Source organism: Oenanthe melanoleuca, chromosome 1, assembly GCF_029582105.1.
Source record: "Oenanthe melanoleuca isolate GR-GAL-2019-014 chromosome 1, OMel1.0, whole genome shotgun sequence".
Classification (NCBI taxonomy): domain Eukaryota; kingdom Metazoa; phylum Chordata; class Aves; order Passeriformes; family Muscicapidae; genus Oenanthe; species Oenanthe melanoleuca.
The window spans coordinates 45,071,002-45,098,687 of record NC_079333.1 but is presented as its reverse complement, the minus strand read 5'-3'; the positions used below and the strand labels follow the sequence as shown (position 1 = coordinate 45,098,687).

General features: G+C 40.3%; 1 protein-coding gene across 1 annotated transcript in view; it reads left to right on the top strand.

The window, feature by feature from the left end:
* ATP8A2 (ATPase phospholipid transporting 8A2) overlaps positions 1 to 27,686 on the top strand; it is a 314,082-nt gene that overhangs the window by 23,462 nt on the left and 262,934 nt on the right. Inside the window, exons 2-3 of the mRNA XM_056495071.1 lie at positions 14,627 to 14,771; positions 27,006 to 27,105. Coding sequence (XP_056351046.1) covers positions 14,627 to 14,771; positions 27,006 to 27,105 — 245 coding nt within the window. The remainder of the gene's footprint in view (positions 1 to 14,626; positions 14,772 to 27,005; positions 27,106 to 27,686) is intronic.

Below are 27,686 nucleotides of genomic sequence, written 5' to 3'. Positions count from 1 at the left end.
AAGCTTTGAAAATCATTGTTTAATACTGTTCAAACATTTGATCACTGGTCATTTACAGTTCTGTGCTCTTCTGTGAGGTTACATTTGAAATCTAGAGTAACTGCAGTGACTTCAGAGGATGGCAGCAATACTGACTGTGCTTCATGTTTTGATGCAGTCAGCTGTCAGCACAGCTGGGTTGGTTGAAGTCTGAATGCAGAAATAGTGGCAGCAGTACTGTTGGGGGCAGTGATGCCTGCTGTAGCAGGTGTGGGCCATAAAAGACCTGATGCAGGCTCTTTGAGGGGTGTAGGCTACCTTCATGATCAAAATGGAAAAGAAGCTTGTGTTCTTCCTGATTAGGGATGGCCCTTCAAAAATTTGTTTTTGTCTGTAATCTAATGGTAAAACAGGGATTTTCAAAAATTAATGTATTCCACAAGAGTATGGACTGGTTACTAAAGAACATGGTTGGATTTTTGAGGTACAAAGGCTAGGAAAGGGTTAAAACTTAGATAAATTTTTGAAGCTAGGTTTCCGGAAACCCAGAATGTTCAGGAATTGATTAAGCGCTTGTGATGAAATCTGAAGGCTCATTCAGTAATAAAATGCATAATGGTATCTGTGGGATGAAGAATAGCTCAGTGTTACGAATGGTATGTCTTGGTTTGTCTGTGGTGAACTTGGATCTTAGGGACAGGAACGCTGGAAACAAGTGGGAAGAGCCCAGTTCCTGTTGCATGTAGAAGTTGTTGTACCCTAGTGCTGTGCAGGTCTGACTTTTACCTTAGCCAGCTGTGCCTAGTGCCTTAGCTACAAAACAGAAAACCTGTGGTGAGGGATGGATGTGTTGAGACTGTGTGAACACTTGTGAATTAGGTGGTTAGAGATTTCATTTTCATGTGCTACATTGCTAACTATCTAAAATATTTGCTGTTTGCTGCTACTTCTTCAGTGAATCATTTTAGCTGGGCATTCCTGGCTTATCCCCCTAGCATGTAGTTCTGGTTGTCAAGATAAACAAGATGATGACAATCACAAGGTGACTTTAGGAGTAGATATAAGTGCATATGTAATAAACTGATCTGATATATATATAAGTGCATATGTAATAAATTGATGTGATATTTAGTCATTCTCTGTGGTCGTTAAGTTTGCTCAAGAGTGAACAGTTTTCCTGAGGAAGGAACAGGTTAAGGAATTATCCATCTTTCTGTTCTGTTTATAAGCTTCTGTTTTTAATCTGGTCCTTTAATATGCACCCTAGGTATACCATATGAGCAAAAACCTCTTAGGGAAGTGGACACAAAAAAGAAACTTGAAGTTTGTTTTAGAAGAATAAGTGTTGGACACAAAAAAAGAAACTTGTATTCAAGTTTGTTTTATGAGAATAAGTGTTGGACCCCAAATTACTTGTATTTGGAAAGTTTTCCCTAAACTTTATGCAAACACATCTGTTACATCAGAGATGAACTTTGTCTTCAGCATTAAAGCAAAACACAAGTGCTTCCAGCTTTCATGATGCTTCTAATCAGCATTATGTCAAGCTTGTAGCTTGCTTTCAAGCAACAATCAAGCTGTAATTGCAGGCAATCCTGAACACAATGTTTCTAAAGGGTCAGGGATGAGGAAATACTATTTTTTTTCTTTTTGAAGGACCAAAACCAAGCCTCAAACTCCTAAACTCTGAACATTATGATGTCTAAAAAAAGCTTTTGTAATGTTTTGATGCCTGACTCATTTTTGTCAATGCCTGGAGCTGCCAGCACTGAGTCAGTGATACTGAGCATTATGCATGGAAGGGATTTCCAATAATAAAAAGCAGTACTGATGCAAGGCAGCACACTTGATGTAAATATGCCAACAGTACAGGTTTAAAATGCATCCTAATGGTTCTTGAGTGTCCTGTACATGGCTTATGTATGTTCTACTTTCTCCGAGAGAAGCTCAGAGGGATCTACACAAGCCATTGAAGGATGTAAGGAGATCTAGGAGACTTTGAAATAAGGTAAATTCAGTGTGGCTATGGTGTCTGAGATGAGGCTGTAGAGTGGAGGTGGGAGCCCAGGACAGGAAGCAGTCAACACCCTACCTGGCTGATTTTGGGCCTGGCCATTCTACTGCTATTGCTATACTCTTCTCTTGCTGTGTTGGAGGTGCCTCCGCAGTCTGCTGTCAGACCTCACCAGACTGGAAAAGGTGAGATAAGGAGTTTGGCATCAAGATAGGTCATTCATGTGTCCCATTGTAGGGAACTGCTCATCTAGGCTAGGCTGGTGTAGTCAGCTGGTGAGCTCCTACTGTATTTTTAGTAAGGAAATTAAAGTACAACTATATGCAGAGGACAAACAGATACAACATTATCTGCTCATGGATGCATCTGTGTAGGGAATAGATAATGTTCTCAAACATTGTTCTCTGATGTTTTCCTCATGCATTATGCAACATGCTTTCCTAATGAAAGCTGGATGAGCACCTAAAATTTTAGAGTTAACCTTCCTCTCCTGAGGGAAAAGCATTCACTTGTAGCTAGCAGTGTCTTCCATGGTTTCCTGCCATTATCTTGCTCATAAATATTTGATTATAACTTGCTAGCCTTTGTTGTGCCAATTGTCAGGTGATGCATGCAGCTTCCTGTTGGTGGAAAGAGATGGGCTTGATACACCCCTCACATCTGGAGCCTGGCTCTGCGCAGAACTAAACCTCACAGCTGATGGTGTCACCAACATTAATGTGCTGGTAGCTTCAGAAAGGCTGAACTGGCCAAGGTGCTGTCGTTGGCAGTTAACTTCTGGTGGTTCTTCCTGTGTCCCCTTGCTAATGTGGGCTGGCTTTCTCAGAGCACACAGCTGTCTTAGCATAACTCTGCTCCCTTGATAGAGTCTGTACCACTCCAGTGTGCCTCATGTCCACAGGGAAATCTACAGATCCAGTGGTTTGCTGGGATGGTTTCTCCTGATACAGTTCAAAAAGCCAAGCCCTTGCTTCCTCCTATGGCTGTATTCTGAGGCTTTAAACAAGCTGCCGATGTTTTCTTTTCTATTTCCTATCCAGAAAGCAAGCAAGTAGTTTGGAGGGGGGTGATGGGAAGAAGGGAAGCAGACTGCCAGGGAGGAAGGACCCTGGGAAGCTGTTCTTAATGCTTCATAGTCATGTACATCAGCCACAAATAGGACTAATGGTCATGGTTAGCCAAGATGCATTCAACATAAGTACATATGACTTTTAAGAGAGGCACATAATAATGGGTTTACTATGTGTGAAAAGAAAGTGAAAACTATTGTTTCCTTTCTTAAGGGAGAGGGGTTTTTATTGACTGAAGTAATAGCTGAAATAATTTCTAACATTTTCATTTGTCAGCAAAAATACTTTGCTATTAACCTTGTTCAGAAGCAAAGAAAAGTAAGTTAAAAATAACCCTTTACACCTGCAGAGGTGAATGGGTTTCATTGACCTGTAACATCACAGATAGCATCTCTGGTAGGAACAGAACATCTTTCTACTAGGATTTCTCTTGAGAAATTGTGCTTTGAAATCTGGTAGAGGTGGGGAAAAGAAGTCAGAGTCCAGGAACTGGACAGGTCATTGTTTCAAGTCCTGAAATCCAGGATGATGTTGAATTTTCCTTTTTATTTTTCTTATTTTTCAGTTGAAATATATTAGAATGTTTCAGTGAAAGCCACAGCTGTCTCTTTGTACATGGCACCAAGTGCACACTTACGTTGTGTGAATCCAGTGCGGAGCAGTTTGAAAGTGCAAACATATATTTCACAGATTACCATGGGGATCACTTTAATCAGCTTTGAGACCTGCTAATGCTGTAGAGATCTTTGAAGGACTACTGCTGTTTTCATCTCCATGCAGCCAGTGCAAGAAGGAATGAACATCATGTCTCTGTGCCGCCGCTGGAAGAGATGCTTCTCTCTAGGTAACTGTACAATGGGCAGTTGCTTTTGTTGTGCATAACACTGAACTGGGGGTGGACAGAATTAAGAACAACAGCTTTGGGAGTGCTTTAGAGCAAAAGGTCACTATGTATGCAGTAAATCTTTCTAATCTACTGTTGGCTAGAAGCCAGAGTTATAGGCCTCTGGGCTTTTAGTAGAAGAAAACAGCTTTAAATCATGAGCATATAATAGAAACCCATTTATTTTTCCTATTTAAATTGTTCTCTTAGAAATAAAGATCAGCTGTGCTTGCAGCTGATATTCTTAAAGCTGTTAATAAATTGTTACAGAACAGATGCATTACAGAAAGGAAGAAAGCAGTTGGGTGTCAGAATGCTAACAGAATTATGATGCGCCAAAGATATTTTTAGCTTCAACCAATATTAACACAGGGAAACAAGCCTCAGAGGTGTGAGGCAAGAAGGCTGTAGCTGGTTTCTTCTCAGGATTAGCTGTGGCTGTCAGTTGTGCTAAGAAGATTGCTGATGTCTGTTTTTGAAATATTCCACTAATCACAAAACAGATATGCTGTACTTGATAGTTATGTACGTAGCCCACAAATGGGATTACTAGTCATGGTTATCCAAGGTGTATCTGACAAAAGTGCTAGAATTCCAGGATCTTCCTTTAGCAGTGGGATTTTTCACAGGAGGGATTCTTATTCTGGTTTGAAGTATAAGAATCCAATTTAGCTGTAGCTTCTGCCACCTCATGTTCACTTTCTAAAAGCTGTTTTAATTCAGTCTCATTATTTGCAATTCCTGTAAGTAAGATGGAAGTAGAATTATTGTTGTGCGTTGTCAAATGCAATCATTTGTGGTTTAAGTTTTTTCCTTTCTTTTGAATTTTTCTTTTTCTTTAGCAGAAAATTCAAAAGAAACTTAATTTAAAAGTTTTTATTTGGAAGGGTGAAAGTTCACAGAGAATGAATACAACATGTTTTCATGTGTTTGCCCTATGAACCTGGATTTGCACTGCCTTGGGTGTGAAAATTCTTGTTATGTTAAATGTGTAGCTCTAAATCCAGTGCCCTCCACACTGTCTCAAGTGCTGAAGACTTGTTCATTGTTTTCTAATATGTTCACATGTGTTTTGAACTCAACTGACAGTTGGTAGGCCATGCTATCCAGGAGTTAGAAATAATAATAATTTGCGAAAAGATCACTGAATTGGTGACATGTGGCATTACCAATAGCAGAAACCTTGTTCTCCAGAGTGTCAAAACCAAGTGACCCCAAAGAGAGAACACTAGTGCCTGGTATATCGGGTTCTCACTGAACCAATGTCTCTGTTACTGCCTTCAAAGCTGCCTTAACTGGCATTTCTTGTGGGACTTGTTCATGTGCTGTTGGTTGGAAAAAACTGATGACTTTTTTTTTTTTTTTATGCCTTAATGTCTTTATAGTATCTGTGAAATTGTTGGAAACCTGGAACATATGGAACTCAATTTTCAGAGTTGAATCTGAGTCTGAGAAGTGTAAATTTGAAAAAACCTATTTTACAGGAAGTGTTTGGATTTGAACTTGAGAGTTTTAATGACAGCTTGGGAGGCTCCTTGAGCTTACTTGAACTGCAGTATCTGCCTGTTTAAAATTCTGCTGTTGAACAGTTGAACTCTGCTGAAGCTGAGTATTCAACTTTGTGTCAGGCTGTTATATCTAATTTATAGGCTGCCAGAAATTTATTTTTTCAGGCATCAGATATGCCATTGGGTCTTATAAATCAGACACATGTTGTATATACCAAAAAACCCTTATTGAAGTCCAGGTTCTGGTGACAAACTGCTAGTAAATACACAAGCTTCTAGAAACACCATTTTTGTCCAATGCAATATGAGAACTCTAAAACTGCAGCAAACCACTTGTTTGAACTGGTGTCAATTACTAGTCCCCCTAATATTTTTGTGGCATTAGTTTGAAAGCTGGGGTGGGGGAAAAAAGGAATTGACTTCTTTACTGACTAGTGATACGTGTTCATCCTTGGAGTTGAGCTGACAGTTGTGGCTATGAAGCTTGAGGCAGAATAAGAATAGCTCATGTGCAGTGTTATTAGCTCAGCATTATCTGCAGAAACTACTTGGTTTTGACATCAACTGAGTAGGTACAAAATTACTTGGGAGATGGAGAAGAGCTATTTTAGGCCAATATTCTTCTTGTGGTCTCACAAAGGCTGCATATTAGGATTGTTAGAGGTTATTGAAACATTAGGCCTTTATTTTGCTACTTCAAGGAACAAAAAGAAATGTACCAGGGACACTTCAGCTTAGACTATAAGTAACCCTAGGCATCTTTGTTTTCCCAATCTGAGTATTCTGCCTTTTTTTTCTTTTTTCTTTGAATAATGTCTGTTATTCATACGGAGGTAGGTTAATTTTATTGAATGGATCTGCTTCTTATCTCTTCCCTCAGTAAGAGCTCTGTTTTGTTTCTAGAAATATGCAGTATTTGTGTGAGTGCATCTGAATCTTCTCTGTATACAGTTTCTGCTGAGCTTCTGAGGTAGCATAATTCTGGTTGCTGCTGTTTAGTTCTCTGAAGTCTCTAATGTTCTGCTAGGAATTTGGTTTGTTTGTGACAACATTTAGCTGTTTCATTCAAATGAATGTAGGCATATGCAAAAAAAAAAAAAAAAAAAAAAAAAAAAAAAAAAAAAAAAAATCCAGGCTCCAGCTGTCTCTGTGGCTTGCAATTCCATTTACAATTGGAGGCTGCTCTTCAAAAGCAGCAGTGTTTTCTGCCTTGAATTTCTTAGAGCTAAGAACTTCCTAGTTAGCAATTTAAGATTATTCAAAAAGACCTTTTTTTAGTGCTGTCAAATTTAGCTTAGATCTGGGATAAACACAAGAAAAGTGACTAAACTTCGCAAGGAACATAATATTCCTGTTTTTGCTTAACATGAACACGGCCAAGAAAATGGAGTTGTGGTTCTAGTTTCTTTGACCTCTATGGTTGCTTTTCATCAGCTGAAGCTACAAGAAATCTTTCATAAATGTGCAGTTTAGTGAAGTGAGAGCTACTGATGCTGTGTATCTGTTAACACAATCACGTATGAGCTACGAATCCACCTATACTGTGACTACCTGTGCATTATTAGAACACAGCAGTTCTTCTGTAGCTACATCCCACAGGCAGATTGGTCCTCCTTGGATTGACACTATATCCAAATTTATCTCCTGGCTTAGCTGAGCTCCCATTTCATAGCAGCATTCTTTGCAGTGATCCTTGAAGTTCACTGTGAGATTCTACAAGTCCATGAGCATTATCCCAGTGGCTAACTTTCCTGTCCAACAATAACTTTCTTTGTCTTGTTAATTTTGAAAATCAACACATTGCATAGCTGGGTAAAGAGCAGGAGGGAAGTTAGACCTGTTTACTTTCCTGTGCAATATCTGTTAGCTTGATTGATGACAACTTCCTCCTTGCATCTTGAAATTCAGGGAATAATGTTCCTTCAGTCTTCTCTGAAGCTTCATTTGATTTTAATATCCTTTTGGAGCTACTGTCTCCGTCTGAGTCTCACTTTGTTTATTGGTCTGTATCTTGCACAGAAAAAAATTCCTATCTTCAAAACTGATTCACTACTGTTCATAAAATAGCTGTTCTTTCTTGCTGTGCATCTCTAAAACATCTGCTGCAAAGATATTGATGTCTTTCTGTGTTCTGACTTGGACAGAGGAGTTACCCAAGAGCTTTAACTCCCACTGTCCTGTTTGACTCACAGTAGGACTGTTCCATAGCTGTGGCAAATTACTTGAGCTGAACCACAAGGATTTTTCACTATCATTTTAGCTGTCGACAGATACAAATTCAGAGTAACTTTTAAAATAAAATCTTGTATGAATACTATCCTTGCAGGCTTTCTGCATGCAACTATTAAAAAAAAAAGCCAAACACAAAACAAAACCAAAAAAGCAAAAAAAACCAAAAAAACCCACAAAACTCCCAACCATAAACTCCAAATTGGTAGTAAAGGCACTTGGAGGATGTACTTGGCCGTTAAAATATCAGACCTGAGTTTACTTCCAGATTTTCTTTTTCATATCATCTTTAGTCTTTAAAAAAACCACAGTACCTTCCCTGGGACTGCACATAATGCTGTTTGTGTCTTACTGCACAAGCTGGTAAGTGGAGGGGCTTGAACTGACTGAATAGTCACTTAGATATCTGCAATAGCATTTCAGTAAATAACTGCACTGATTTGTTGTCTGCTTCTGGTGCTCCCTGGTAGCAAGCACTTCAGCCCATTAGTGTACAAGACCTGCTCTTAATGCCTGGAATGATGGAGTTGGACAGAGAGCTCTTGCTTCCAGCATGCAAGGCATTACCTGGTGATAGTCAGAAGGTTTCTGTGCATGCGCTCTCACATATTGTGTATGTTGAAGCTAACAACCATCTTCTGTCACTAGAATTTGTCAAGGCCTCCTTGTTATCCTAGGCAGAAGCACTTATAACCTATAAGCTGATTAGATACTACTGGCTCAGAAGCAGTAGAAGCAGTGAAGTCCCAGGTGAAAATGTACAGTACTTTGGTCCTTTTTTCTACTCAACTTTTGCATTCCTGTGGAAATCCTACACTTGTTACTGTCACGTATAAAAGGTCGTTTTTAGTGAAAGGAAGTTCTGGTTGGCCTCAAACTGCAAGGTACTCTCTTGGGAAAGGTGAAGAAAGCTTCATAACTGCCTATTGAAATTGACAGGAATTGTTCATATTTTCATGATTAAAGTTAATTGGGTACCACACATGTTAACTGTACCTGCTGAATGCTTTAAGTTCTTGAAAAATAAATAACATCCATGGCGCTGTTACAGAACTGAAACAGTTTGCAGTAGAACACATCTAAACACCCATCTATTAAATATAACTTAGAAAAGTTTCTTGATGTAACTTGCTTTTTATTCCTAAGATTTAGGGTGTTATTTGGGCAGGAATACTGTATCATATTTGCTTCTCCTTCAGCAAATGAAAGAGCCACATCATTTCCAGTAACTTAAAGCAGAATAGTTCTTGTATGGCTCTTGACAGAACTGAGAGGTGTTTTGCAATTGCATATTAACTTCAAGGCTGCTGCTATTATTTGCATGCAGATGATCTAAAGACATTTTAATTTGCAGGACATGGATCTACAGTGAAGGAAGCATATTTAAAATTACTTTTGATAATAGAAGAGAAAATAAAAGCTCTGCTGTGAAATCTTCCAGATCTTCCTTTGTTCAGAAATGAATATGTCAGAATGTTTGCCTACAATGTTATGCTGTTGAACACTGTGGCAGTTTTCGAAATTCTTAAAAATTAAAACTATAACATCAGGGTTTTTTTTCACATGACCTGGTTATAACTCAAGGTTGAGATCTCAGTCCTATGGAACAAAGCTTTCTTGGAGGACCTGGTAGCTGAAGTTGATGCCTTGCATCTCCTGTCAGCAGTATGCTGTGCTCTGCCTTTTTGAACTCCTCCTTATGTGCTTCTAGATTAACTTTCAAACTGAGTTTCTGCTGAACCATGAAAACAACTAGGGAAATAGTGCAAGAAATAACATATTTCAGGTAAAACAAACTCATTTAGTAATGCTTCAGAGTATTTGTTTGTATATTTGTGGAGGCCAGTGGCCCTACAGAGGAAGAGTCCGTTATGGTGTGTTGGAGAAATCTCCCGTGGTTAGTGATTGAATAGAGCTTCTCCCAGGATGCCTTTCTATATATGCAAATGTACCCCAGTTCTACCTCCCTGGTTGGCCCATTGGCCTCTCCACCCCTTTTCCTGTTATATGCCCTCTAGAATGCTATTCCTTCCCTGCATGCCGATTGGCCCCATTTTGCCAGTGTCCCACCCCCCCTTACCCTTTTGCCCCACCTTTGTCCTGCCCCTGAGCCCTCAGCCTATTGGCCTTGATGCTCTGCTCCACCCCCGTCCCCCATATTTAAACCTGGACCCTGCACTGTTTTTTGTCTTTGTCCCTGGACCCGTTTGTGCGTGGCTGGCATGAACCTCCTCCTCAAAACTCCATACAAAGACCCGTCCCATTTCTTTGTCATTGGTGATCCCATAGGAGCTATCTGGGTGTGTGTGTCAGTGACTGTATCCCTGTGTGTTCCTGTGCCATGGAGCCTCTTCATTCCTGGAGGCGCTTCTGGAAGGTCACGGCACTGCTGCCTCTCGCCCTACCACCGACCAGCTAGCAGTCTGCAACATATATTAACTTGCTGGACAATTCTGCAGTGCAAGCCCCTCATTTGGTGTCATCTTTGGTACTCAGTTTGTGATGGTAATCCTGTGAAAAAATGTTATCCCAAGAAAGTGAGTGCGTTACTGAATCTGGTTGGCTTGTTGAGAGCCAAATTTGCATTTCAGTGCAAGGAAAAGTACAAACTGGTCTGCCACCTTTCTAAATACAGCTCTCAGGTGTTTGCTTTGATAACTGTTTCTCTGAGACTTAACCAATAGCAAAAATGCCACGTTTTCTGTAAATGAGAAAGTTTAGAGGCTTTTGGTGAGGCTCTCTTTCACTCTGAGGAAAGCTGTCTTTCATACGTTCCAATTCAAAACGTGTCAGTACAGTTGGGAGCATACAGGGAACTTTGTATGGCTGCTGCTTAAACTTTGAGTTTTGGTTGCCTAAGCTTGGAATATAGAGTGCTTGAGGTGAGAGGACCACTGGAGATGTTAATCCAACTTTACTCTCAAACAGGGGCAGATTCTTTACCTCAGTGTGCTTTAGCTCTTTCTTGTAGTAGATCCTAGTCCTGCAAACAGTGTGCAGAGTCAGAAGTGTGATTCTTGGCTGTAAACACTCTTAACATTGCTTTCATTCTAGATGGCATGAAGCCTTGGGTGAACTTCTCCTGTATAAACCAGCTGTTTCTCATAGCTTGTTGTTCTGATGTTTTGGTGAGGGGCTTAATTGATATATAATCACTTTTTCTTAAAAATGGAGCACGTGTTAGCACGTCACCAAGCTAGAAGTAGTAACTAGCTGGCTGATCTACTTAAGTGAAAAGTGATAAAACTTCGGCATGAGTTCTCTTGTGACTTCTTGGGATGTTTGACCAGCATCCCAAGTGACTCATCTGTCAAAACACTACAGAATTCACAATACTTTTTTTACTCAATCATGCAGAATCTGTGACTGTTACTGTTATTAAGGAGACAGATAGATACACATGGAAAAATGTCATCTTTGTAGGCCCAGTGATGTATGACTATTAAACCATAATTCATTGCGCTTCAAGTGATAATAAAAGCCATATGAATTTGTCAGGGCATCGAGTCTGGTTTCTCTTAATGATGAGAGAAAGCTATAAAATATCTTTATTTTTGTCAAGCTTTAATCACATCTTTTTTTAGAAGAAACCTCTTTAAATAGTGTGAAGTAAGAACCTTGAAGAAATGAATGGACTTTTTATAAGGGAGTTTATAACTCAAGTCTGACTCATTGAATTTGTAAAGCACAGTGGGAAACAGTATTAAACTCCTGCAGAAAGTGTCTCATGCCTCAGAATGGAAGCAAGGTGTATTAGATGGTGTTTCAATTCCACAAGGATCTATGCAGTTGAGTTGTCATCCTTGAAGATGCTTAAGAAACAGGTGGTCGTGATGTTTTGGAACGTGGTTTAGCAGCAGACTTGGCAGTGCTGGGTTCATGACTGGACTTGAGGATCTTAAAGGTTTTTTCCAACCCAAACAATTCTGTGATGCAGATTGAAGATCAATATGATTAGGACATTGAAAATCTGAAGTAACTAAACATGCTAAATGAAGGGGGTATGAGATACAGTGGTCTGTTATTAATACTACTAATTGAAGCGTGAATAGTTTGATGGAAAATAAATTGCATAGCAGTGTTATAGGTCCTAGGGTGAATAACAGGAAAGATGCAAGTCTTGTGAGAGAGAGTGACAAGTTGTCATGCCCATAAGTGAAGTCAGTAAGTCTTACTCCTCTGGATATGGGGAAGTAAACGCTAGGGTGAATAAGAGCTGCTGTGCCTTCAGTTTCAAGTTCCACAACTGTTGGAGGTGGTTAAGCTATCCACAGCCTTTGTGAAACAAGAAACAGGGTTGAGGTTACTTTTGCATGGCTGAAGTGATGGTCTGCATGTGGTCAGGTGTCCTTGAGGGGGATCCTTCTGAAGGGGGTGTAACCCCTGGGACTGCTGCCCACCAGGAGGCCCTCAGAAGCTCATGGCTCCTTAACTTTTTTTGGAAATGCAGGGAAAGGAGGTAATCTACAGCCAGCAGTAAAGCCATTGTCTGCTTTGGCAGGCTTTTGGATATGATCTGCTTAGTAACAGGGGAGGGGGGTGGAAGGCATTGCTGATGGGCAGGATTATTGGATAATCTTCCAAAATGAGCATTATTTCACTAAGAGTTGAAGCAGTTGCCTTGAGCCACTTTCAAAACCCCCAACCTTATTACAGCTGTTTCTACACACTTGTAAGTCTGCTTTTAAAATATTTCAGTACATCTAAAGCATGAGACAAATTATCCTTGAGGCACCTCTTGAAGAGAGCAGCCAAAAGGATAGTACGTTAATGAAACCTAAATACCTCTCAACTTTATCAACTGTATTGACTCAGTTAATCCTTGAAGTTGTGGGACAGCTTCATAATACTTTGCAGCAAGAGAACTAGTTAGCAGGAAGATGTCAATCATCAGAGGATGTTTTGTAGAAAACCCCAAATAAATAAATTCCCTACAAAAAACTAAAAATTTTTTACAGCATGTTTGTTCTAGAATAATTGCACTTCTGTTCTGGCACTTGATTAGGAAAACTGATGAAAGCTGCTTCCTTGCACTTAATGCTCTTAAGAGTATTGTTGTTTGATCTCCTTTGCAGTTACACAACATGAAATCAATGGGAAAGGACAACAAATATCCAGTAGTGCATTTAGTTCTGTTTTTCTGAAGGAGAAAATAGCCTTGCTGAGTGGTCTTCTGTGTTGTGGAAAGCTTCTTCAGTCTGAGTAACTTAATATAGTATCATAATGGCATAGCCTTGCATAGTGGATAGTCTTCATATTTCACTTTCTGAATTTATCTCTTTTTCACGAGGTAAAAATGATCAAGCTGGCTTATTTTTCCTGTCTGAATTGGTATCAACAGAAATGAAAGAAAATCAATTAATTAGCCTCGAACGTGCAAGTCAGCTTAATGTCTTTAAAGTATAATTTCAGTGTGCAACTCTTGCCTTGGGCAAGAGGCGGTGCTGTTGAAAGCACATCGTTGTGTTAATTACATCGGCTGTGTCGGCCCCGCGAAGGTTGTGTGCTTGAGCGTGCTGTACGAGCGATGGGTAACGTTGCCCTCCAGTGGCTGACGCCTGGAGAATACCGAGCCTGTTCGCACGGGCAGTAGAGAACCAAGCCTTGGGAAGGTCTGGGGTGAGTAGGATGTTAGCTCAAAGGTGTATTCTGTTAAACGGGACAAGTTTTCACCCAGTACAGTTCTATACGTTAAGGTTGTATAGGACTGAAAATTTTCCCTCAGACTTTAGTTAAGGAGGATGTAATTTCAGGGGCCTCTCCCATTCATTGCAGGAGTCCTTTTTAGCTAATATCTGATCAGATCAGCTTGTTGCAGTATCATCTCAGCTTCAAAGAAATCGGAAATAGATTTGGCTTTATAAAATAGGTTTACTGCTTTACAGCTTCACAGGACAGTTTGTCTCTGTTAACCTCTGAATGAAGCTCTCAAATAACGATAACACAACACCTTTACTACGTTTTTATGAAACAAGTTGTTATACTCTTCTCTAGAACTACCTCTGCTAGCTTGTAAATCCATAGCTTATTTAATAAACTGATAAATTTTTATCTAATGTATTTACAGCTCAACTAAATTAAAGTATCTCCATGGCTCAGGAGGGAAAGGGAAAGCAAAAAATCTGTCTCCATAACTTCGGTAATATTTTGAGGCTTGACAGAAGAAATAGTTAGCTCCTTTCCCTTATGTTTTTGCATTTTTTTTTACTGTAAAGGTAAACAGTGATTATAGAACCCAAATCACTCCAGACCAGTGGGAAATGAAAATTACTTTACGCTTCTGCCGCTTAAAATCAAAGCTTTGAAGTTGCACGTATAAAGCAAGACAGTCTTTTTATCAATTCAGCCTGAGCCTTAGCTTTAGGGACAGACTCCCCCGATGCCCGGCCGTAGCCCCCGTACGGTGTCCGGGGCGGGGGAAGGCAGCTCGGTGCCCCCTGGGGATGTGGGAGAGGGCTCTGGCGGGGATGCTGCGCTGCTCCCTGGGCGCGGATTCGGGCTCGGCCGCTCGGGCAGCACCAAGGAAGGAACCGAGGGGAGCCGGAGCCCCGCGGCGGAGCGGGGGACGCTGGTCGCCTCCCTCGCACGGAGCCCAGGAGGCTGCAGGCGGGGGATGCGGTGGGGGGGCCGCCCGGCGGCTCCCGGCGGGAGCGGCGCTGGCACGGGCGGGAGCTGGGGCGGCGCTCCCGGGGCGGGCCCGGCCCATCGCCGCGGGGCGGGGGGCGCGGGCCCCGCGCTGTCCCCGCCGCCAGCTGGCTGCGGCCAGCCCCGCCGCCCCCTCCCCGGACACGCATGATTTATTTACAGCCGCCGCGGTAAACAGCGCGCAGGGCGCGCTCGCAGCCGCCGCCCACCCGCGGCCCTTCCCCGCCGGGAGCTGCCGGCCCGGCTCCGCTGGGCGCGGCCCCGCGCTGACCGTCTGCCCTCCGCGCTCTCCTTGCAGGACCTGTCTGTTCCACCTCGGGCTATAAGAAGGCGGATGATGAGATGTCCGGAGCCACGTCCGCGGCGGATCTGGACGAGGCACCAGCCCGCACCATTTACTTGAACCAGCCCCAGCAGAGCAAGTTCCGCGACAACTGGGTCAGGTACGGAGCGGTCCCCGCTTCTCTCTTTCCGGGCGGCAGCCGCACACCCCGCAGCCGTGGGCTGGGAGGGCTCGGGTCCCTCTCCCTTGCCTCTCGGCCCTGGCCATGCCAGGTTTCAACACAATAAAACGCGTGTCTGCCGAGGCGGGTGGTTTTGTTGTCTGCGGTGGGTACCAGGGTCTGGCCAGTGCACGGGCGAGTCCAGCAGCAGCAAGTGATGAGCTGCTTCCCTCGATAGTGGTGAGAGCAGGGAGCTGTTAGAGCTGCGTGGGCAAGATGCACGAAAAGGTATTCACTTCAGTAGGGCACTAAATTTTGGAATAACAGGACTTGCTAAAGTGTTTCTGGATGTAAGGGTTAACCCGTGAAAATTTAGTGTGAGTTTTGAGTAGAATCCAGTAAACTCCATGAAGTGTCCCCTTGAAAAGTAGCATTCTGGTGCAAGAACAGCTAGGATAAGTATATAAAAAAAAATGTATAGAATAGGAAGGAAGGAACGAAAGAGAAAGTACATCTAACAGGGCAAGAATGACTACAGAAACTACAAGCTGGCATCCCTGTATGTAAAAGGCTATGGTCCGCTTTTGTCTTTTAATTGAAGACCAGAGTTTTTAATTTTTTTTTTCTGTTTGAAGCCTTTAATGTACGGGGGGTGTGTGTTGGTACTTCTGGTGGTATGATTAATGCCGTGTTGTTGCAGTTTGGAAACACAAATAACACAGGCTGAAACATGGACTGCAGGGATGCATAGCATGAGCAAGTTGTGGTGGTGCTTGCCACACTTGCCTGGGGTTAGCTGAAGGAACAGATGGCTCCTGTCATGACTAAGGAGGAGCTTTGTTTAGCAGGCTTCTGTTCGTTATTGCAGATGTTTGGGTTATTGTTCAGGGAACAGTTTACACAATGAGTACCTTTATGAAAAGAGAGGAGTTTTATATCCTGGTGAAATTATGATTTCCCTTATCTGGTTTATTGTATGTATTACCAAGGGCAATTCTAAGAATATCCTCTGGAAGAGTGATGGTGTTCCGGGCACCACAGCAACTTATTTATAGGTGATTTTCTCCTCAAATTTGACTTCTTTCTTACTTGTCTGGAAAAGTCTATGGTTTAGGAGCAGTATAAATAACACATTTTCTCAGTATCTTCCTTATTCTATGTGGGTAGCAACACTGGAGGTTTTCTTGCTTTATTTTTCCTTGACTAATTGAGGGATGAGTTTAACAGTTTCCTGTGTATAGACCATTTGTGCTTTAGAGGGTTGGGCAGAATCTGTAATTTAGATTTTCCAGGAGGGATTCTGTTCTGATCTGGCTAAATCTTACAGAAAAGTAGTATGTGACTCTGCTACCACTGACAGTGCTATTCCTGAAGAGCAATTCCAATTTGCTGTCTGGAAGTCATCCCCTGCTAGCTGGTAAAGTTTCTCAGTACCTTTTTGCATCTTTGCCTCTTGACAGGTAAATTTTGAGTCACTGGTATGTGAGGGATAGGACTAAGTGCAGGTAATGTAATAGCAAAGTAGAGATACTTTCATTACCTGATTAGGAACCTTAGCTCCTTAGTGTCACTTGGAAATTAAGTTGACTTATAATGATTTGCTGCTGCTTAGTAAGAAAGCTTTGATCTCTTGACTTTTAAAGGGTGATGGACATTGCCTGTACTCTTTCCACCCTCTGGATTAGCTTTCTTTCCTCAGCCTGGTGGGACTGAAGGCAAAGGTGACCTGAGCTTGTAATGTCTGAGTAAGGAGGCCTTGTGTAGAGTAAAAGTGGTTGGTTATTTAGCTACTTAAGTCTGTTGAAGTTTCTCTTGAGGAGCTGCAGTTCTCTATTGCCTTCAGACTTTCTAACTTAACTGTGTTCAGCTTCAGAAATTCATTCAGCACTGGATTTCTCTCTCCTGATGGATTTTCAAGTCCCTAGGAAGCATCAGTGTACCAGAGCAAGGTGCTGGGTAAGCACGTAAACACCTGTATGTAAGGGCTTGTGGAAAATTAAACTGAAAATAATAATAAACTAGCTTGTTTTAAATTGTTTGAGTTCTGACTGTCATATTTTTGGTAGTCATCTAGAATTCTCTGAATAACAGTGGGAATTTGTAAATGTTCATGGGAAGTTTTCTAAATTAAGGGTAGTGTGAAAAGCTTGCTCAAAACAAAGCAAAATACAGCAGAAAATGGAAGTGCAGAGTGTGGAGGAGAGTAGGTTAGTGATATGGCTTTTTGTGTAAGATGTTCTAAATATCTTGAACTGCTTGACTTTTTGTGGGTAGAGAAGCACTGGTAAAAGTGAATTGCAATGTTTGTGGGAGCGTGAAGACAAACTAATTTTGGATAAGTTAATAAAAATGGATAATTTTCTTGATCCCACTTCTAAGTCGTAGGTAGTGCTATTGCAAGAGTTAAGTGGATGGCAAGAATGGCACTAACGCTTCCAGAAGTCTTGAAGTGTGAGGATGTAGAAAGAAGAAACGTTTCTTCTTTGCCCAGACTCTCTGGCATAAATGAGTCTATGAGAAGGTGCGGAGTAATGGCCAACTTCTGTTGTGTTCTTGGAACTTTGTAACAAATTATTTCAAACCGTAGTTCTGTGTGTTGCAAGCTAGATTTAGCTTGGCCCTTGACATGTGCATACATAAGTCTGTCACTGTTGTTTATTATACTGTAGCAATAGTGATTACATCTTTAGAAACACCTCTTCTACCTTCATCAGAAGCTGTTTTCAGTCCTGCCTTGTTCAGATTGAAAAACTTTATCTATGTTTTACTTTTTGGACCTTTTAATAAAGGGTAAATTATGTTCAATTTTCAGCTGAAGCATTTTAGAAGCATAAAAAATGAATAAATGTTATTTCTTTATCCAACACAGCTGTACTGAGGTAGTGAATGTTTGTTTTTACAAAGACTTACTAGTACCTGTTTTGACATATCCAGCATACATAACTTAAACACTTGTCTGTTTAGCCAGAGCATTTCTGTACTTTCAAGTCCAGTAAGAAATGAAACATTTATGTTGAGGAAATTTCCAGTCACTTTACAGAGCTTTGTGGTACTTACTGTGACGTTTGTGCTCTGGAGAACCACTCTGCGTACTGAATCTCTGCTTCCTGGGAAGTGGCTGGGCATGCCTGCCAGTGGGAAGTAGGGAGTAAGTTTTAATTTTTTTCTTGTCCCTTGCTTTATTAAACTGTGTTTATCTTGATCCGTGAGGTTTTTTTCCATGTTCTCTCCATTCTGCTGAGAAGAGGAATGATAGAACAGATCAGGGAGTGCTAAGTGTCCAGCAAGGTCAACCCACAACACGATGGGAAACAAGCTTCCCTGTTGCCTTGTAAGACCAAAGGAGTGAGGTGGAGTGTGGTGGTGGGGGCTTGAATGCAGTGTTATACTTCTGACATGACCGAAGTAATGGCATGAGCACTTTTCCAAATACATCCTTGATGAAGACCGAGTATTTTACTTGAAGTTAGAATGTTCTGTAAATTTTGTTTTCGTGTAAATACAGTTTCTGGATGTTTCATAGTGATACAAGAATCTACTCTGACGTCAATGGCTTTTTCTGAATGTATAGTAGTACTGTATTAGGAATTTCTTCCAGCACATTTTGTAAAAATCACCAGTTAAGTGATTTGAGCCCTTCACTTGTTGTGTGTGTTAATGTTGATGCAAAAGATGTTAGACTTCTGGTTTATTAGTCCTGGAGGAACAAGTGTGCTGAGATACCTTTAAGGACATTAGAAATAGTCTCCAAATTTTTGAAGACAGTGGAGTTGCTTTGTAAGTGTTTCTCTAGGTAATATTCTTCTATTCCAGGCCTGGTAGTGCATCCTGGTGCAAATCTGACTTGCATCTGAATCAGGACCCCAAGTTCAGTCTGAGTTTGTGGTTTGACAAAAAGGGGGAGGTTGGACAGTGCAGCAATCAGGAGGGCAAAAGTCAACTTGTTTGTTTGTTTGTAATGGATCTTGAATCCAAAAGTCTTTTTCAGAAGTTTCGTATCAAAATAGACTTTGGTGGATTGATCTCTTACGGAGGTCCCAGAAGTTGCGTTATAATATCCAGAAAATCCACAGAAACTTGTCTTCCATACAGGAAAAAATTAAATTCTGATAGAAAAGTTAATGAGCAAGAAGTCTTCAGTGTTTGCTTTTAAACTGTACAGGCACTTAAAACTCAAGTAAACAGGTGAGAATCAATTTCTTGTCTCATAAGGGAGAAGCTCTGTGTCTGGGGAGTTTAGCCCTGAAGGTTCTAACAAGGTTTCTGGTGGAATCATAAGTCCTGTATTAAACAGACTGCTGTTTATCTGGGGGTCCCAGACTGTCCTGTCAGTACTTGCATGATGCTTGCTGGTAACAAAACTGTAGACACAATCTTTATTCTTCCTTTTATTTCATGTGTGTTACATTAAATGAAGACAAGTGTATTGCTTTATTGGCTTGTGTGTTGGTACTGTAGAAGTCAGTTGTGATTCAGAGGTGTTAATGCTTTTTGAAGGTGTGGGGAGGTTCTCACTGGTGAAACAGGAGTTGATGGTATCACTAACCAATTAGTATTGACCCTTGTAACTCGAGTCGTGTTGTCTATGATCTGTGAAACTGTGGATTGTAGTCTGCTGTGTGCAGGTGAATCTCTCTGCACTTAGTGGTATAGCCCAGCATTCATCTTGCACCAAAATATAGCCATGCTCTTTAGGTAAAAATGCCTCTATTTCTGTTCAGTTTTATTCCTGGTAGAGTTCAGGTACTGGCCATTTGTTTTATTGTGTTTGTATTAGATTTGAAATACTCTTCTGTTGTCATGTGAACAGATTGCTTGCCTGACTGCAGAACAGCATTTTGAAATTCTCCAAAGAAGGGATGTATTATTATAATCTGAATGGTACAAGTCTAATCATGTGTTAAACTAATCCTCTAACTCTTTTTCATTTTAGATAGATAATGTTTTTAAGTGAAGAAAAATACTTAGTGTAACATACTTTTTAAAATAAGCAAAAACTTGTTTAATGCAGTGCAGCTGTTGCTGATACTACAATCTACCACAATGAAAAAGGCTTGGGTACAGCTATAGAATGATCCTCTTAGCCATTAAAATACACTAAAGGTAGCTGTTGTTGTATACCTGGTGTTGCGTATAGAGGTTATAGCAGTGTAGTTGAAGCTGCTGCATCTTTGGTCTTGGGCTATTCCTAGGGCAGGAACTCCTGGACAGTTAAATTGTTGAATTTTGCCTAGATGAAATGCCTGGATGAAAAAAACCCCACAGATGTGGGAGTTCTAGTGCCCTTTTGCCTGCTTCATGCTGAGCACTCTGGTATCCTGAAATTGTTCTGGTGGTTTGTGGCATGATGAATTTCATAAATCAGCAGTAGCAACACAGCAGGTGAATTAAATTGGGTCCCTTTTTTTCTTTTTTAGATATCCCTGACTGCTAGTGGTCTGTAGAAAAAGGTAGAAGAGCAGGAAATTATCTCAGGTGGACCCAAATAGAGTTTAAGAAGTGTAATAACAGCATTCCACAGGGTTTCTGTGGGTGCTGAAGATAATTACATTTCTCTTGTGACCGACTAAATATTAATTTCTTCTGCCAGCTCCCTGCTTGTCACTAAAATAAACACTGCTAAAGTTGTGGTGATGTTTAGAGTTAAAAATTGGCTTTAAAACTGAAGCTAGCACTCTGGCTTTTAGACAGCTAGCTAGCTTATGCGATTTGTTTTTTTTCAGTCATCTTCATATCAATGCTGTGTGTTTAAGTGGAGGCTATTCTGTGTTTGCACAGTAACTAAATGTGGCACTAAACTTATTAGACAGTAGAATTTTGAGGTTAACTGTGGTGTCTGTTTTTATTGAGTTGTGCTTGCCAACAGGGCTACTGCAAAGCAAGGGTATATTACTGTAGTGATGACCTCACATGCATGATGAAACAGTATCATGCCTTCAGAGCTTTTAGTACTGTTTCTAAACAGTCTTTGTTTAACGTATTTGTTACTGAAAAACAGCCAGGAATCTGTTTCCCTTTTTGTAGGGATTTAATGAATAGAGAACTCATGGAAAGGCCTTTTCTGTTTGCATGCTTTAAGGAAAACCTCCAGGGTACTGGATTTTGAAGCTAAAGTGCTCTTTCTTGCTTCTATTAAATGTGACACGTGGTCTGGTTTTCAGGTTAAACTGAGCGTAAGCAGTTGTGGCAGTGCCTACTCTGTACTAGGACTGTGCTACTGTAGGAGACTTTCCTAGTGGAAATAGTATTTGCTTTGATAATTAACATCAACTACATTAGCTGTTGCAGTCTTTTTACTACTTATGTATGGTGGTAGGATTGCTGATATCAGGGCAATTTGGAATAAGGTATTTCAGGTTAGAAGTTCTAAAAAATCTTTACATTGTTAGGAGGTGATCCTAATGAACTAGAAAGTAATGGGATTATTGTGCTTCAGTGGACAGGAGTTCACAGTGCATTTTCATGTACATTTTTCTTAGCAATGGTCTTTGTAAGGATAGGAGCTAAATGGAAGCCCTTGAAAATAAGCTTGTTGCTGATGCAGCTTCAGAGGAAGTGCAGGTAGCCAAGCTAGGTTTGCCAGCCTGATCATCTTGCTCCTGAAATGGAGCTTGTGCACAAGGGTGGATAAGACTACTTACCTGCTCAAGCAATGGTAACCACTGAGTATTGCACTTAGCCCCCTACCTTTTTGTTGGGTGTAGATGTAGGATGCAATACTCAGCATGCGCATGACTAGAAGATAATGATGTAAGAACGATCTGAAATGTCTGTGCTAATTTAGATTTTCCCTTGTGTAAAACACTCCTCAACACTAATAGCTGGTTGTCTAGCTGACAGTTGTCTGCTTTTTTTTCTTTTCATTACTTTATATACAAGACCTTGAATTTAGCTTGAATAAACTGTTTGTAAAGAGTTTTGTTTTCTTATTGCAGCAGACCCAAATCATCGTGGCTCCCATAAAGCAAGTTCTAATGGGACTTGATCTGCAGGGGAATTTTTGGGCTGTATTAATATGCCCTGACTCTTTTAAACTTGTATGAAACAATCATTTTCCTCTAAATCATATTATTTGAGGGAAGAGGGCTCAGGGATTCTAGGATGTGATCAGTTCCACCTGTAACAAAGGAGGGGAAGGACAAGTTTTCCAAACTGGTGCATTTAGTTGCTTCTGGTGGGAGCCCATACTATAAATAAAAAATTAAGGATTGTGAGGAATTGCTGAGGTGCTTGGGATGAATATTATCCTACTGATAAGTTTTCTTCTGCTGGAATTGTTTGCAGTCAAAGGTAAAATTAATAAATTCTAATGCATTTGAATACTCTCAATCAGTTTCATTGTTTGTGTGGATAATTTCAGACAATAGATTCATCTTCTATAGTTTAGCTTGGCTTTGTTGGGAAATCTTTCAGTGTTTGATGTTTCAGTGGCTAAGCAGAAGAATGTCCCTTCAACCCATTTCCCCTTTTGACAATAAATGAACATGTATATATGAAATATCTTTAGTATTATGGAGAAACTGTAGCAGAGTGCAGGGGAAAGATGGAAACAAAATAGGTGCTTGGACTGTGGACAGTGCTTATTCCAGAGCTGGGTGACAGATATGATGTGGTCACTCTTGTTTTTTTGTCTTGCTCTGGCAATCTTTAAGCAATAATATCTTGCAGTACTCAAGTTGTTGCACTTTTTACTCTGCAAGAGCAAGTCTTGCTCCTTTTATGCTCCTCTGTTCTGCCCTGAGCTCAGGGACTGTCTCAGGTATTTAAGTACCACATACCCTTTTCTTGGCTGACAGAAGTGTACAGCCGTAAAGTGGGCAGTGAAACCCTTTCTGGCTGGAGTCTTCCTCTGTAAGAACTGAAGTCTCAAGGATTCATCTGTCAGGGCAAGGCCCATCAATTGAAGGCTGCATTTGTTCAGGCTCCTTGTTGTAAACCCAGAAATGGGTATTTAGGACTTAATTTTCAGTCAACCAATAATTTCATAGGCCTATAAGTAATTGCTTCTTATAAGCCCTCCTGATGTATTTTTTAGGGAACTTGTAAACAGTTGATTTTTGCCTCTTCAGTAAGTTTCAAGAAAGTACACCATCTTCCCTATGTACAAGGAGGTAGAGAACCTTTCACTGTCACATGCACTGCTGAGAACCTTGATCATGACATTTGGGTTTAGAGCAACCTCCTCAGTATTCTACATGGCAGCAGCTTGATGAGACGTTCCTATAAATGGATGTTCTCTGTACTCAGTGTAGTAACTGAATGTTGTTTTTTCCGTTAATATCTCTTGAAATATGTAAAGCTTGCTGCTGTGCCTCCTGCTGCAATGGTGGCTGCCTGGAGGTAGCTTGTCACACTACCTCTGTGCTTGAGAGCTGTAGCAGAGCCTCACATGCTGATGTCAGTCTTGCTATTGAGTGTTGTGTGCCTGGCAGGACCTTAGCATGCAAACACCATTCCACTAGAGACAGTATTTGAGCTCTTCAGTCAAGCAGATCATCCTGGGTTTTCTGGGTTTTCTTTCCCTTCTCTGTTACTGGGCATCTGACCTTTTGTATGTGTTGATGGACACAAAGCCTGTTTGGTGAGAGAAGAGTTCAAGTCTGTAACATTCACTTTAATTACCCAGCCCTTTTGCTGTGGTTCAGGTGTCTGTGCCTGGCTTTCATCATAATTGTTCCTGCAAATTGATGTGTGTTAAAAGCACCGACATCAAGGGATAGTCATTCTTTAACTCTCGGAGAGTATTTCAAGTATGTGAACTGTGGCATGAGTAGGTTTGTGTGAATGCTGTCTAGGAAAGGACAATTTGTTGTAGTTATGACCCCTGAAAACGGGACCCCATGTATCTCAAGGAGGTCCTGTTTTCTTAATCATGAAGGTGAAGTTCATCTCAGAGTGGCCATTCTAAAGGAAGGGGTGGAGGTGCTTTAGATGACTGACTGGAAAATGCAGGCTGTGCTCAGCTGCATATTGCCAGGACACAGACGTGTCTCAAGGAAGTAACTGTTCTGCCTCTATTACTGGCAGCCTTTGCCTCTTTAAGGATTAGTCAGTAAAGTAAAAACCTGAGTTTCTGAAATGTTTTTGGGAAATAGGGAAAAAGGCAACAACAGGAATGGCTGTGCAAAAGTTACCTATGGATAAATGGAGAGGAACTATACCGGAGAACTGCTACGAGTTTCTCAGTGTGCTGTTTGCTACTTTGCATTTGGCTGTTATTAAAATTTCTAGGTAATACTTGGTACTTCAGTAATATGATAATGAGTTAAAGTATGTGAATAACATTAACCTTTTGCAAATTATACAGTAATTGCTTTCAAAAAGACCTCTGCACTGCCCTAGAAACCACGGGGCCAGAGCCAGCTGTAGTCAGGTGTATCCAAATTAATTTAACAGGGTTTGGTACTGTTCCTCCTAACTTGTGCAGTGGTGTAACTTGAAACATGACTTTTGTGAATTAACTTGCAGGTGTAGAGGAGACATCTCTTCTAATGTTTGCACACCTGTTGCACATTTGTGTAGTTAAATGAGATTTGCATAGCTAGCAGCTGCTGCATTAGGAGAAACCAGTTTGTTGTTTGTTTTCCCCCTTGTGCTTCCCTCCTCTACCTGCCTCAACCTGTTCTGTGAGCTGCAGGCCTAATGTTCTGGGAGTTATGGTGGCTCTGATTGGGCTGGTCAGAGAGCTAACCTGCCAGTTATTTATTTTTAGTGACCAAAACTGTGCTATGAATGAGCTGACTGAAGTTTTTACCTGTTCTTCTGTAGATTTTAACTTTTCTGAGCTTTGATTATCCTGAAGTTGTAAAACATCTGTCTGTTGGGAGGGAGCACAAGAGTTTTTTATATTATTTAAAAATGTCTTGTAGGTATCATTTAAAGAACTGTTCTTCAGAGCCAAATCAATTGAATGCTCCTGTCCAGCTTAGACTGCTAGTTAGGTTTTTTAAGAAGTTTTCTTTTTGAATAATAACATATATCTCCTTTTTTTTCATACTTGTGGTTCCTGGCTTGTGTGGCAACAGCTGAGTGTGGCTGCCTCTAATTAGAGCTGTACCCATTTTCTGTGGGCATCTGTCAAGTTACTTAAGCAACAGAATGCATGGGGTGACTTAGTTTGTACAAACCTTAAGAGCCTTATTGTGTTGGCATTAACATAATTGTTAGAGTAAGAATCATGTTTGAGCCAGCTAGCTGTGAAGTTGGTAGGTGATAGAATGGTGTTAATAAATGTTTCAGCTTGGTTGCAGTCAAATTCTTGTGTTCTTATAATCATAGCAATGTGATACCTAGAGGAATACTATTCTAATATAAAATCTGCCATTGCTTGATGTCTAATTAGTACTGCTTGGAGAGTTTGCTTCTGGGTATAAACTATGAACTTGATTAGCCCATATTTTCAAGTCATGAGGTAATTCTGAGATTTGTGTTTAATTATGTTCTGTATTAAAGGGATGTTACTACACATGAGACCAAGCAAATGTGGCTTAAAATGAAAAAAATACAAAAAATACTTAGAACTGGAAGAAATTAACAGCACTTGAAGGAAGTAACTTAATTTATGTAACAACTGGACTTGCTTTAAACCTGGATGTATGATTTCACTCATTTGGCTTAGTAGATATGAGCCATGATGAAGTCCAACTTGAAATTTTTGTAAAATATTATGTTGAGTATTTAAATAGTTGATTCTGGTGAGCAGTAGTAGCAATAGAAAGGGATTTGTAGTTGCTTGAAGAAGAAACAAGGCAAGTTCCCAAGATAAGATGTATCTTAATTGGTTTTTAATTGATTTTGTTTTTTTTAACCAGCCTCACTAATTCTTCTTTAGTGTTCAAAACAGAGCCTTTTATAGCAAATTGTGCCTTGTTACATCTAGTTACTGTTTGATTTTGAAAGACACAGCGGTGTCTAGTTAGATGGCTTGGAGTTGGGGATGAGGCAGATAAGAAGGAAAAGGAGGTGGTTAAAGAAATAAGCTTGAAAATGCAGTTCTCTAACCATTGTCCATGCAGAGGTGAGAGAACCCCACTGAACTCAGCTGCTTGTGGATCAAGGTAGTAAGAGCTTTATGCATAGCAGCAGCCTGTTGAAAAAGGCAGATTGTGTAGCTAAAGCCTTCGTGATTTCTGAACAGCAATGCTGCATGTTTCAGTTGATCTGCAAGGTTTTTTGATGGGAGAGAGAGGACTAGACTTAATGGAGAGGTTGTCTTAGCACTGCTAGGAAGCGTCAGTAAAACAGGAATTGGGAAACAATTTTTCTTCAAAGCCAGTTATCTTAGTGTTCTCAGTTCCTTGGAAATAAAGGACTTCTTAAAGAAAACCCAACCTAAAGCGGAACAAAGTGCAAACAAAAAAAACTTGAAACGAAACTGAAACCACATCACCCAAACAAAACGATGGCTCAAAATTCCTGTAATTGTTTGTTGGGCCTTTGCAAGGCATACTGAGCTGCAGGTGCTCAATTGTTAAAATTGCAATTCATGCTGGCGGCCAGTAGTTCAGTAGAGGAAGGTTCTATGCTAATGTTTAAATTATTATGTCAATTTTGACACTTTTTTCCTGAAGTTGTACTTGTGCTCATTATGGTTTTGATGTGAGGATGACAAGAAATTATGTAGGTGATTAAGGCTAGTTAGTTCAGTATGTTTTTGTTTTATGACAGAGGGAATAGTAGTTATATATATGTTACTTACAATGTTTTTATATATATATATATAATGGGAAAAAAGCCAAAAAACATTAATCTGAAAAAGTGTGTATTGCTCTAGAGGATTATTCATAGCTGAGCCTAAGTCGCTCTGAAGTAGGAAGTGAGGCATTTTAAAAATGTATTGCAAAATTTCTTGTTTCTTTCATTCAGCTCTGCTTCCCTCAACATTTAAATTCTGTATTTTGATGAGAGATAAGCCCCTGATCAAGTGCTTGGAAGTGAAATGAAAGCTTCCTTGTTTACAGTGCTGAAGTTTGCATGGATGGTAAATTGTCTGATAGTTCATCCAATAACAAAGGAGCCAGTGATAGGAGTGGGCCTGACCGCCTCTTCTGGGTTTGTGTGTTACCTCTTTTGTTTGGTACTGCTCCTAATCATACCCAAAGCAACTACTTTCTCCATATTCTAAATATGTCTTTACTTTGTTATTTTTGACCTGCTTTCTAACACTGGCTTTTGGTCATGATCCCCACCTGATATTCTGATGAAGTACTAAGATGAACATCTTCTGCCCTGCAGCACAGCCAAGTACAGCGTGGTGACATTTCTACCTCGATTCCTGTATGAGCAGATAAGAAAAGCTGCAAATGCATTCTTTCTCTTCATTGCCTTACTGCAGGTATTGTTTTATTGCTTTGCCTTGTGTATAAAATGAAATGGTAATGCAGTAAAAATTATTTCTGTTGATATGCTTAATTGTGAAGCAATTCTTAAACTTACTTTAATAGTATTATTGATGGGATATGTAGTTGCTAATTGAAATTGGAAGAAAATTTAGACTTCTTTCAATGTAGTTTATAAAGTCAAGCCTCTTTTATTCTTAATAAGTGATGTCATAAAACATGGGGCTATTGACCACTGTGAGAAAATGCATTAATTTCTTATGAAACTTGTGCCTAGTTAGTCTAGATTACCACTGCTTCCATGTGAATTATATAATTAGTATACTTTTCTTTTAAAGAGAAGAGAAATAGAATAAAAGGCATGTACAACAATGGTATCTTCTCTGTTATTGTTTCTTCACACCTACCTAGACTGTAGGCTAGTTTGCCCACTGAAATTGGATATCTGTCTGGCACAAATGACACAGTAAATCAGAACTTTTTGTTCACTCTTCTGAGATCTTTGCATAAAGTTCTAAATGTACTAGAAATTTATTTCAAATACCAATATAAAATGGGTCTCTTTTCCCTCTGTTCA